A 13,527-nucleotide genomic window follows, 5' to 3' on the forward strand; every position below is an offset into this window, starting at 1 on the left:
GCATAAGCGTTAGCAAAAAGCAACGACAACAACCGCTGTAAAGTGCTTTTACTGTATAGGGAATAGGGATATTCGTTGTATATATTTATGGTTGCATTTCAATTTGGGCAGCCCCATTCATCTCCTTTTTGATTGGTTACTGTTTCGTTCGTTTTTCATTCGTTTCATTTTGTTTTGATTACGATGGAAACTCAGCCCACCTTCTGATTCCTATAACTTTGGTGCTTGGTTTGAATCTGTTAACTTAAGGAAGTCCACAGAAGCTGCTTGGTTTCTCCTCCTACCTCCTTTGTCCCGAAGAAACTTATTTGGAGAGTCAGAGAGGCTCCCCATGAACAATATGGAACTGGCCATTGGGCACTTCTGGGAGGGTGGGTAAACACCAGAAACTGGGCTTGGATCCTAAGATAATTTAAGGAAATTTGTTAACCTTCTGCTAGTCATATGCCCAATACAGTACTGAGTTACACTGAGGCAGCATACATTTAAGTGTGAATATTGCATTGATATTTTTCCCACAGCGATTCTGAAATGCTGTGTCTTAAAGTTATGGGTCTTTTGTAACAATGGACCTTTTCCTGATGTACTTACAATATTATCTTTCTAGTACGGTAGCCTGTATCCTAGTTCACATACATTTGACAAAGTATTTCATGAAGTATCATTACTTGGGGAGGCTGCCTGTGTGGTTTAGAAACCTAGAAGATCAGGGTGGGGATCTAAGTCACTCAGGAGGTTCCCACTTCAGAAATAGCATGAGAGCAATCAGATAGAGATGTGTGGCAACAGATGGGGAGGGTGTGTGTCTAAAAGTCTGGCCCCGCAGTCCCATTCCAATCATGTTGCCCCTGTTAGAATTCCTGCTCCGTGATTGCAGTCATGGGATTGTTGTCTATCACATGATGGTGTATGTTTTGACTCCACAGAGTGGGAAGTGATGGAGACAGGATGTTTGTGTTACTGTGTTCCGTGAAGTGTTCTTTGTTCTTTTCCTCTTTGCTGTCTGATGCTAGAGAGAGAGGGAGCCATGCTGCAGTGCTCCATGTGTGTTTATAAGTAAATAAAGTAGATTAGCCAATATGCTGAGTTGCTGGGGTTCTGTCACGTGCATGATGCGCAAACTCTGCGGATCCTTAAGTGTGTCTGTAGGCATCGGTCACTGTGATGTACGGGCTGAAGAAAGCTTATGAAGCTCTTGAACGATCGACCAGGAGGGAGAGAACATGCCAGTCGGGCATGTGTCTCTACCAGGGTCCTACTCGAGTGTAGGCTGAACTCCTGACAGCCCCTTCATGTCAGTAACCCATGCAGAGAGTTGTTTATTACAAAAAGAACAGTAGGTTCCTGTAGGAAACCCTCCTCTCAAGGAAACCTGCTTTCTAAAAGGGTCTCCCTAGACCTACTTCATACTGCCCAGAGAAGTGGGGAGTGGAAAGAATTGCATACCCTCCTAGTGTCCCATTTTCCCAGGGGCAGTCCCAGAATTACAGAAGCCACCCCGATGGTTTCTGGTTTTGATTCCTCAATCCTGTAAGTTAGGCAGAGAGGCCACAATTGGCTCAAGGCGACCAATGTAGATGTGCATAGGACATCTATGTGTGCGGTGAGATCAAACGCAGGAGAAGTTTCCTGGTGTAGAATAGGGTGTCTCTAGTTTCATCTGAAAAATGTTGGAGAGTATGGAATTGCTGTGCATCTTTAAAATTAGAATGTTACCATTTGCTATATATTGTATGTCCGATGTAGGGGGATGTTGCCAACACACACACAAATAAAAATAATTGTGTAGTTTTCTAAATCCAGAAGAAAGGACTTAAATATAATTTGCAAGTAATGAGTACAACGTGAAGAGTTTTCTTATACAATAAGATAATAATTAGGCGTCTATAATAAGACAGTCTGATCGTATAATAAATGGCATTCCCCCGCATAGGATGTAATTACTTTTATGTGCCTCACACTTTTTTGTTGCGCATGTCAGAATAGATTTTTTAAGAGTCCGTAGAAATAAAAATATGATTCAACTGCACCTTTGAAAGTTAATGCCAGTTTCTGTGGAAGGGGAAATATTTCTCCATCCATCCTCCTTTCATTGTGCACAAACCATAGGAGCACCTCTCTCATGAGACGTATAGAAATGAATGAGGTTGGTGCAAGATGGCAAACTCGTGTGCGATCTCCATTCACATCTGTTGGTGCTTCCATGGCACGTGGGCCATTCAAGCGGTGCAAGTAAATTTAGATTATATGGCGGGGTTGAGAAATACATACTGGCATATTGATGCCCGGCCATGTCATGTGGATTCAATGAAAAATGTGCATGCGTGGGCACCATCCATTCCATCAGAAACACCCATCTTGAAGCACCCTTGAACCCTAGGCTATGAAGGGTGCCTTTGGTTTGGCTGCCTTGCAGGGGCAGCCGTAAAGATCTGTGGTTTTTTTTTTCCTGAAGTGAAAAGCCAAGAATGCAAATATTGGTTATTGGGGAGAAGTATCTCAAACAAGCAGCAGAACTGAGATGAAGATAATCAGATCTGCCGAGAGGCAGAGAGAGAGAGATTTGTGTTTGGATGTGCAAGCTATTGCACATTTAAACCATGCACATGTGAGGGACAGCAATGCTTTTGTTGTGATTTATAATGTGTTGAGGAATACCTGTTGTTCTGAATGGGAAACAAGATGCTCAGTTACAGGACAGAATCCTGGAACTGTCGAGTTGGAAGGAGATAGGCAATAATGCAACAATGCAACGATTTAGATATGCATTGTGAAAACAGCATATTATATCCACATCACTCTGAACACGAGGGGCCAGCACATGGGATGCTGAGTAAAAAGGAGACAGATCCTGTGCGTCTCTATTGTCTTTGTGTGTTGAACGTTACATACCAAAGCACTTGCTCAGATTGGTCTGTTTGTCAATGAAGACTTTAGCAGAAATGACATTTCCAAAAGGCATGAACATTTGCAGAATGTCCTGGTCTCCAAACTCCTGTGGGAGGTGATAAATGAAGAGGTTTGCTCCTTCTGGACCTTTAAGAAAAGAGGAAACCATCAGAGAACAGCTGCTTTTGTTTTGTATTGAGAATGTTCACTGAAGATCTGGACGTTTCCATTTCAGGCTTCTGAAACAGACATGTGTACAGGAAGATGCAACAAACCACACTAAAAATAAGTTTGACTTTAACTTGAACGCTACTTCAGTTTTCTAGAAAACAAAGTAGCAATACTTGCAACATTTCTTACTAACTTCCCAAAGGCTAAGGAGAGCTTTTATATTTAAGGGTTGCTGTTATTTCGGGTGGGTTTCAATCGCATACCACCAAATTTACGTTGTGTAGTTATGGTTGATTTCGTATCTTGTGCAACAAATCCACTCCCTGCCAGATAGACTTTTTGTAATAAGCAAAGTAACGGGGGGAAGCACTGGAAATTGTGAAATAATAATTGCTGAGCTCACTGTCATATAATGTTCCTGCAAACAAATAAGAATGAATACTCAATAAATAGCCGATGCCATCTAACCTCCCTGTAAACTTTATGCAAACAAATTGGGATGAATGCTCAATAAACAGATTGTCTAGAAGTGAACTCGGCCACAAGAAAATGCATTTACTAGGTTTAGGAATGGGGAGAAATTTGATTAAGTTTGCACTTATAGGAGCGCCTACCAAATTCACATTTTCTGAAACAACAAAAAAACAAAGCCACCCTCTAATATTTGCACTTCTCCTAATTTTGCAGCACAGTTTCCTGGCCAGATAACGTATACAAAATTGTACATGCTAGGGCAAAGTGTGCATAAAAATGTGTGCATTAGTGAAAATGTATACAAAAATGCATGGCATTGCTTTGTAGAAATTTGGAGAAAACTGCATACTAAGATGCTGCATACTAAGATGATGAATTTACATAAGGATCCTGGGTTTTTTAAAAAATGCAAATGGCTGCAGAAATGTGGAGAAGTAAATTTTAAAACTGGGAAAGGAGGAAATGAAAGAAAACTGATAGATTCCTCCATCTCTAATGGGGTTGGATTGAGAGCAGCAGTATGGCTTTTCTGCCTCCTCCTCCCTCTCTCTGAGGGCTCCCATATCCTTTTAAAGAAGCCATTATCGAAGGATGGGTGGACCACCTAGAATAACATGGAATATGTTGAAGGAAGCTGCAGTATGAGTAGTGAATTGGCAAACTTTCCTGGGGGTGGGATTTGTTCATGCAGATGGGCCGTCTCTTTGTGCAAGTGCTCCTCTGAACCCCCATTTATTTGCATGTTTACTAGGGGAAAAAAAGCTTCTTTTCATAACATCTGCCCTTTGGTCAATGATAATAGTAATTAACTACCATACCTTTCATTCATTCATTCATTCATTCATTCATTCATTTTTTTTTGGGGGGGGGGAGAGTATAAACTGCTTAGTAAAATCTCTTAAGCAGTGCATCTAAATTGATTATCGATCATGCATCAATAAAATCAGTTATAAAAACAACTCTATATAACTAAATCATGTTTCCAACAGGGATCTAGAACAGTATAGCAAAGGTGCATGCCTAATGTTAATATTCAACTAGGCGTTGTCTGGACACTCCATGCAGGAACCATTCAGATTAAGAAATGATATGGAAAAATTGCCTCCAATGATTATGTACAAGATGAGTTTACAAAAACAACAAAACCATGGCAAATATATCTAATTTGGGGTACTGATGCCTGCAAAAACACCCCCTTTTTCCTGCTCTGGAACTGTCCTGACCCCATTGCTTTTTATGACAGTCAAAACGAGGATGCTGCTTCCTGGTACACACTTTTTCCTTCCAGTTTAGAATTAGCAAGAAATATTATTGGTAATTCTGGAGTGATGTTAATGAGAGATGACTTGAGAACTAAAACAGCAATGGGAGCTTTATCTTGGACATATCTTGAAAGGAGAGCGGGAAACCAGTTTTGGAAATCGTATTCAATTGAATCAATTTGGTAACAATTTGGAAAATAAATTTTTAAAAAATGGCCAAAAAGAGACAGAGAGGAAGAAATGAGAGTGTGTGGGGACCCCCTCCAATACAATAACATAGTATCCCCCCCCTTTGCCTTGGAGATCAGGGAGACAGAAGAGGGATGGATGAGGGGAGTGAGGAGGGCAGAGAGTGTGAGACAGAAGCCTTGTTCCATTAAGCATCTTATAATTAGTATTAATTTATTCTCAGTGTTAACTTACTGGGGTTTATTTTGCACTGAGTACGAAGCAATCAATCATTTGTTTGCTTTCCCTCAAGACCCTCAATTAAATAAGGAGCCCTTCAATGTAACGGCGATAGATCTTGTCATTAACCTCCAAACGCGGTCTAGTTACAAAAGCCACGCGTTTGCAGTATACATGGAACCCAGGCAGAGGAGCTCCCTTCGCACACAAGTGTGTGTTTAAAAAACAAAGTGCATTTCAGAATGCCCTTTATCAAAATGGCTGTTTGGCAAAAGCAGCCATGTGTGTTTTCGCACTTCAACAAAGGATGGCAAAATTTATGAAGCAAATGCCATTGAGAGAAAATTTGGAGACTGGGAAATTAAATGTTTACAGGCCCCCTATATACTCTTTGTGCAGGATGTTTATTTACATGCACACATACACACATATAGAGGTAAAACTAAACTTCAGTTCTTATACCATCATTGCCTTACTAAAAACTGTGAGTTTGGAATTGAAGTTGGGAAGCCTGAATTCACTCCCACTGTCCTAAACAGAAGTTCTGGAAGAGTCAGGTTTAGTGGGGTAATGGGCTGTGTACAAGTTACTTGCCTTAAAACCTACCCGTTTCAAATAAAATTTGCAAGTCAGTGTATCATTTCAAAGCGTACGGGGGGCAGGGAACACATCATTCTCAAAAAACTGCAGGATAGATGTGGATTGTGGATAATGCTATGTGCACATAGTTTCATAAATCAGTGGTGAGAGTACCCTGGATGCAGAGTGAGTAGGAATGTATACAAAGCCTGAGTAACCCTCATTTCCAAGGTGAATCCTCGATGTCTGGGCCTCTTTGAGATAAGGATAATAAAAAAACCAACCTTTCAAAATGAAAGTAAGCAAAATGAAAGAGAGGCCAAATACAATGATTAATCTGATTCATAATTTTCAAAAGAAACCTTGTACACACATCTTGCAATGTTTTTTTTTTTTTGTTGTCAATTGTGCTTAATTTTAAGTTGCCCCTAGTGCTGCGATTGGAGTGGAAGGATGGAACATGTGACTGCTTAGCAAATAGTAAAGATAATAACGTAAATTTAGGGAAGGGACCACATGCCAGTTGTGCTGAGGCTCACATTGGGACAACCATCTTCTCTTTGCTTTCCTTTGTTTCTCATTCCCCATTGACCAAACATGCTTACCTTCCTTCTGGCTGCCCGCAGCACTTTGTTGTTGTAACAAGCTCTGACTGTACAATGTCGGCAGTGCCGCCGCGGCATACTGCTGAATCCCTGAGTAGGCTTGGGTGAGGGCATCCATTGTGCCAGCTGTACCATTCGTCAAGCCTGTCGCACCGAGTCCTCCGTTCAGGGCGGCCATACCTGAGAGCATTTGAGCAACTTTACAAAAAACCCAACAATAGAGAAAAGAAATTGCACTTATTCATTAGTGCTTCCCAAACGTCATTGGCATTAATATGACACCGATGACAATGGCCATGCATGCAAAATAAAAATCCAGACAAATTCACCAGATGGCACAGAGAGAACAGCAGCAGAAACAGCAACAACAATCCCCCCTCCCGCCCCCATTTCCCCCAAATGTGCAAACACGAGACTTTGATAGAGAAATGACTTCGGCAACCAACTCAGTTTTCACATACAAGCTGTCGCTGGCACGTTTTGGGGTCATCAGGATGGCTCTGCTACGGCTATATTCTTTCTGAGGAGGCAATTTATCTGCTCGGGCACCTCGTGTGATGGGCAAAGAGCAGGGTAAACTGTAGTCCTCTTCATCACAGCCTGAATTTCTGCGTCAATTTATTATTTTGTATGGAGAAAGACTTTGGCTCCCACCATCAGCATGAAGTGGTACAACCCAGACCAGGGATGGGGAACCTTTGATGTTTCCAACTCCCATCAGCCTCAGCCAGTGTGGCCAATGGCCAGGGATGGTGGGAGCTGTAGCCCGGTGGAAAAACTACATTCTGAGCACCACTTCTGCTTGAACTGAAACTGGTCATGCTTGGCATTCATACCAGTTGGCTGTGAAGGAGTCCCTTTTCCCGGTTGTCCATCCTGCGATGGGATCACGACTCAGCGGTAGGGTACATGCTTTACACGCAAAAGGCTCAGCCTCTGAAAGCCGTTCCAGTTAAAACTACCTGAATCTCAAGGAGCAGGTGTCGAGAAAGACCTCTGCCTGAGACTGTTGTCGCAACATGTTCATTGGCTTCTTCCGCGCAGCCTGCACATGTGTGTGCAAGTGCACATGCTCACACTCTGTGCAAAAGCATCGGCGAACGCACGGTGGGTGGAGCCTAGAGGGTGGAGGGTGATTTCAGCCCTCCATGTTTGCAAATTTGCCACAATCAGTTTCATTCTCTGAGCAGGGCTTTGAACAGACCAGATGGCTGGGAGACTAAGAATGGCAGGAATAAGCCGCTTTGTGGTGAAGTGCCTTTCCAAAAAGGTATAAATTCTTGAATGGATGGATGGATAAATAAATAAATATCCCGTTGAAAAGGATTTGTGCTAGGGCTGAGAAAGCAGCCAAGGAAGAGATGACAGTGCAGGGCGTCTCCATCAGGTTCAGCCGAGAGACCAGCAACTTTTAGCTCCTTATCTTTTTGAGCTTTTCCATTCCAGCTGGTCGTTATAAGAACCCCGTAGCTGATAACCAGCACCTGAGTTTGCTCCCCCCGCCTTATTTTTTCTGTTTTGAGTCTTTTGTAGTATATGAGGTTGAGATCACTGACTGTCTTATTACCACTATCTGGAAGCTGTCTGGGAAGCGACTCCCCTTTGGGGCAGCTGAAGAATGGGTTAAAAAAACACACACCCTATTTTAAAATAAATACATAGATGCCTCAGTATGCCCTGGACTCCTGGGCTGCTGCCGTCAGTTGGAGTAGTAGACGATAAAAAGATAAGTAAATCAATGGATGGGCTTGGTGCGAGGCAGTGTCATAGGTCTCTGAATCTTACAAATTCCCCAGAAATATTCAGAGTGAGGAACTGGTAGTATAAGTTGAGCTATGCGAAGCAAAGGAAATGCCTTGGGGGGAAAATCAACACCTTCTGCAAGGCTGTGAAATGGTTCTTTCTCGCTGTAAAAAAAAAGTGTCAAGAGATCGGTTGCAGAACTAATTTAAGACAGGATTGGCAGTTGATGACAAGCCCCTGGGAGCGAGCCTGGTGGAAAGAAGAAGAGGAAGATGCTAACCCAATACTCCCTCGGCTTTTAAAACTATGTGGATTCTAGGACAATTCTACCCCCTGTGAGCATTTGATAATCAGCATAACTTCACCCTACAAGCCTCCTTTCTGTTCCCACCATGGTTTGTGCCAATTAAGAGGGTCCTAGTGCAAAAATAATACTTTTTGAAATGAGTTTCATCCAGGCAGTGCTAACACTTGGCAGAGAGTTGTGACATTCCACAGCTTTTCTTCAAGGAGGTGTCTTGCACTTCTAACTTGTGGGGTTGCAGGAAGGGCGGAGGGGTGCAAAAAAGAAACGCCGCCGTTATTTGACACCACCAACACATAACACAAGCAAGAGAGACCAAGTATAGCAAAAGAGGACATATTTTATGCCCACTGCTTTGGGAGGGGGAACTATTCAAATTCCCGGAAGAAGAAGAAGAAGAAGAAGAAGAAGAAGAAGAAGAAGAAGAAGAAGAAGAAGAAGAAGAAGGAGGAGGAACAACAGATGCATGCACACACCTAACAGTAGTTAATTAGAAGGGGGGGGGGGGGCGAGCAGAAATGAGAAGCTTCAACTTAGGGAATAAGCACAGTAATTGTGAGATACAATCTGCTGGGTTATTTTATGCTTTCCAGAGAGATAGTGAGTGGGAGGTGGGACTATTTTTTTCTCTTCTTCATATGGGAACAACACGACATTTTGACAGTCTTGCCTGCTCCAATATCCAATGTGTGAGCCAGACTTCAGTGCAGATGGATGCACAGCAGGTGTGTGGTACGCAGAAGTCACCTGTGTGCGCACACAGAAACACCCAGCGGTGGTCCTGGCTCCAGCAGCAATGCCAGATCTACAGCAAACACTGCGTTTCCCCCAAAATGTTTGCATGCATCTCCCTAAAGGGAAGTTTTGACCTTGTTCGTTAAAGCCTTACTGTTCCCTAACCTCTTGTTGTGAGGTCCCTCCTCAACATTCATTGGCTCACCCCCACACATGCAGCTGGGATAAAGGAAGATGGGGATGGAGAGAGAGGGAAATCACATCCTATGGGGCAGGGAAGACACGAACTCCTCCCTGTCACAGAACACTGAAAGGTATCGAAACTCTTACTGGGGAGAAATCTCGTGTTCCGAATGGAATTCTGATTCCATCTCAACCAGCGCACCCAGATAGTATTTGAATTGCCTTCTTGTTTTATTTACAGGTCACAGATATCCCACAATGGTAGAATAGAATGGCATTGAAATAGGCAGGTCTTTTCTATGCCATTTATTCCTCAAATTACCATACTAAACATGTTGGTCCTCATAAAGACATAAATGACCCAGCGGTTTTCTTCCTGGTGAAAAACATCTATTGTAAAAGTGCCGTGGGTACCAGCACAAAATGGCTGCCACTGACATCCAGAAAGGTCCTCCATACAGGTGAGTACTGTCTCATAAAACTTTGGCCTCAGCTTACGGAAGGCATCTGAAGGCAGCCCTGTTTAGGGAAGCTTTTAATGTTTAACAGACTACTGTATTTTAATATTTTGTTGGAAGCCGCCCAGAGTGGCTGGGGGAACCCAGCCAGATGGGTGAGGTATAAATAATAAGTTGTTTTTGTTGTAGTTGTTTTGTTATACACCCTGCCTTGTGTTCCAAGCTGCATTTGTGCTAGCACGTTGGCACTGGTTCAGTGCAAAATAATGGGGTGTGTATCTGAGCTTCCCTGATGCCAGGTGGGCAGTTAAACAAAACTTGCTGGAAAAGACACTGCAATGTCAACAGTGGTGTTTGCTGCTGCTGGATGTAGGGCTGTGAAAATTGGCTGTATAACAGTGGCAGAGGCGTAAAAAAAAAAGTAACAGGCTGGCAGATGAAGCTGATGGACTACATGGAACCGGCGGAAAGGACTGGCAGAATCCGAGACCAGGGAGAAGAGTCGGTGGAAGAAGATCGGAAAAAAATTAAAGTATATTTACAAAAATATAGCAAAATTAATGAATGTTAGAAGGATGCTGAAATGAAGTTACATGGTTTTAGCAGAAATGTTATAAAGAATTAAGTAAAAATGGATTGTTAATGGGCTAAAGTGTAAAATTTAAGGTCAGATTGGGTTAAGGTAATTTATAGAACAAAAGTTGGAAAGGATTTGCTGAAATAGTTAAATTGAATTAGAATACAAAAAAGGGAGGTGTGAGGAGGTCGATGAAACAAGTAAATGAAAGATAAAGACATGGAAATATTGGATGTGTTTTTAAATGTTTCTGTTTTTAAATGTTTTTTCCCTTTTTCTTTCTTTTTAATTGTTGTGCTGTATTGTTTTTTATTCTGCTTTTTTTTATGTATTGTAACTTTTTATTGTCTCTCCCCCCCCCCCTTATTTGTAATTGTTAAACTTTTAATAAATATCATTTGGGGGGGAAAAAGCAACAGGCAACTTTGGCACTCAGAAACACTTGATTTTTCAAAATAACTTCTCTTATTCATAGTCATATTATGCTTGGACATTATCAGTATCTTGAGCTAAAGAGAAAAACCCATTGAGCCTCTGTGAGAAGCAAGACCCCCGCTGCACAAGGACCCATGCAGCCTCACACAATTACTTTCATTTGGGCACCAAGTAGCCCTTTCTGTTTTCAGCACAACCCCTTCTCCCAAAGCCTCACAATGACAAGAGATTTACGAGACACACGCACGCACACACCCACACACAAAAAGGACAAGTGAGAAATTCGACAGCAAGGACAAGAAGAGCATCATGCCGAGAACTGAAGCAAGCAACTTATACTGAGGAGGACATCCATTCCTCTGGGTACACCGTGATAGACTAAAAACTGGTGATGGCCAAATATATCCTGGCATTGCAGGAGGAAATGCAGAGAGTAGCAGCAGCAGCTGGAAATTATGAAGGAAGTAGGAAAGGCAGCCAAACTAATAACCCCTGACCACTGTTTGCAAACAGCAAACCTGCAACCAAACTGTACAGGGCCACTTCTTTGTAGTTGAAACCTTTGTGATTGGCTTCAAAGGCGGATTTATGAGAAACGTTCTGCTTGCCAGCTGACCTAGAAGCGTCTCTGTGGAAGGGGCTTTTTAGACGATACAAAACAGGCATGCTTCTATGCCTGATCCTGCCCCCACATAAGGAACCAAGAAGGGAACATCACCTCGCCCTAGCACACGTGCCCCCTCCCTGGGCACCGGCAGGGAACGCTCCACCCTTGGGACTTTACTGCCACCAAGGCAAGCATCAGGGTTTGCATCATGTGTGCTCGCAATTAAACTTTAGCTGAGCCCTGAGCCTATCTCACACAGTTTCAAGAATGCTTTGTCATTTTTAAGAATGACGATTTCATTTTTAACACCCCTGAGGGGTTGCTCACCTTCCAGTGCACATGGCTGGAAGAGAGCCTCGGGTACACACGCCTTCTGCCACACATGGAAAGTTATGTGTGAACCGATCCCTATGTGCCCACGTCCACCCACAAGTATTATCTCCAATCATCAAAAAGAGGCAGACACGTTGCGTGGGTCCTGTAGGGAGGCATGCTGCACTTTGCACACACTGGATGAGCTTCTCATACCCTTTTGCATCTGCGAACACACTTGTGTGGGTGGTATAAACCGATTCTAACCAGTTGGCAAAGCTTTTCACAGGCAACACCCTACATCAGAAGCACAAAGCAGACCCAGAAGTTGGTAGGGGTGTGTGTGTGTGTGTGTGTGTGTGTGTGTGTGTATGTATGTATATGTATATGTGTGTGTATATATACATACATATATATACATATATACATATGCAGGTTTTGGTGTCCTCGGGTGTCTTCCCGTGTAAAAGTTGGGGTGTCTAGGCGACGTTTCGACGAGGTCTCACTCGTCATCTTCAGGCTGGTGCTTTCGGCTTCTTGTTACTGGAACAGAGCAGGATCTCAGTGTTTGAGTTCCTATAAATACTGTTGAGGAGGTGTGGTGTATAGCCTCCAATGTTCTGGGCAGAGAGGAAGTTCCCAGGCTAGTGTGCCTTTTCTTCTTTTGTTCCTTAATTACTTGAGGGATATCTTGAGTGATTTCTTGAGTGATATCCTGAGTACCACTTAGGTGGGTCATTAGGTGTGGATTAGTTGCTAAAGCCTTTGTGTCTTGACCTCTTGAACTTTGTGAAGAGTTTTTCTGAGAAGATGGATGTACTGCATTTAGTTGTGCTCTGGCTTGGCTTCGTGTATAGGGGCGAGCTGTGGTTTTGTGGCCTGTGCCAGCCAGATCTGTGTAGGGATTGCAGGGGGGTGCAGCATCCGGAGGTGCCACCATGGTTTGGCTACTGGATGGAGTCTGTAATTTATCTGTGGAGAGGGTCTGGGTTTGGGTCTGGTGTGGTTGATTGGTGATGGCGTTATGTGTGCCTCTGGATCTGGTGTCAGTTTTTGTGGGGAGGGCTAATTTCCAGATGTCTGGCAAGCGGGATGTGTCGTCACGCTTGTTCATGTTGTGAGGGTGTTTCTCTATCTCGATGGATCCAGAGGCACACATAACGCCATCACCAATCAACCACACCAGACCCAAACCCAGACCCTCTCCACAGATAAATTACAGACACCATCCAGTAGCCAAACCATGGTGGCACCTCCGGATGCTGCACCCCCCTGCAATCCCGGCACAGGCCACAAAACCACAGCTCGCCCCTATACACGAAGCCAAGCCAGAGCACAACTAAATGCAGTACATCCATCTTCTCAGAAAAACTCTTCACAAAGTTCAAGAGGTCAAGACACAAAGGCTTTAGCAACTAATCCACACCTAATGACCCACCTAAGTGGTACTCAGGATATCACTCAAGAAATCACTCAAGATATCCCTCAAGCAATTAAGGAACAAAAGAAGAAAAGGCACACTAGCCTGGGAACTTCCTCTCTGTCCAGAACATTGGAGGCTATACACCACACCTCCTCAACAGTATTTATAGGAACTCAAACACTGAGATCCTGCTCTGTTCCAGTAACAAGAAGCCGAAAGCACCACCCCAACTTTTACACGGGAAGACACCCGAGGACACCAAAACCTGCATTCCTGTACCCGTGAAAATCTACGAAAGCATATATACATATACATATACACACATATATATATATATATGTGTGTGTGTGTGGACTGAACTC

General features: G+C 43.2%; 1 protein-coding gene across 27 annotated transcripts in view; it reads right to left on the reverse strand.

Moving 5' to 3' along the window:
* CELF2 (CUGBP Elav-like family member 2) overlaps positions 1-13,527 on the reverse strand; it is a 538,053-nt gene that overhangs the window by 8,655 nt on the left and 515,871 nt on the right. For 19 of the 27 annotated variants that reach the window (XM_077935327.1, XM_077935325.1, XM_028746919.2 and 16 more), the window contains 2 exons: positions 6,389-6,586; positions 2,893-3,036 (listed from right to left, as the gene is read on the reverse strand). In XM_077935327.1, coding sequence (XP_077791453.1) covers positions 2,893-3,036; positions 6,389-6,586 — 342 coding nt within the window. The remainder of the gene's footprint in view (positions 1-2,892; positions 3,037-6,388; positions 6,587-13,527) is intronic. The other 8 variants (XM_028746922.2, XM_028746920.2, XM_077935331.1 and 5 more) reach the window with 1 other exon arrangement.

Source organism: Podarcis muralis, chromosome 10 (assembly GCF_964188315.1).
Source record: "Podarcis muralis chromosome 10, rPodMur119.hap1.1, whole genome shotgun sequence".
Lineage (NCBI taxonomy): Eukaryota > Metazoa > Chordata > Lepidosauria > Squamata > Lacertidae > Podarcis > Podarcis muralis.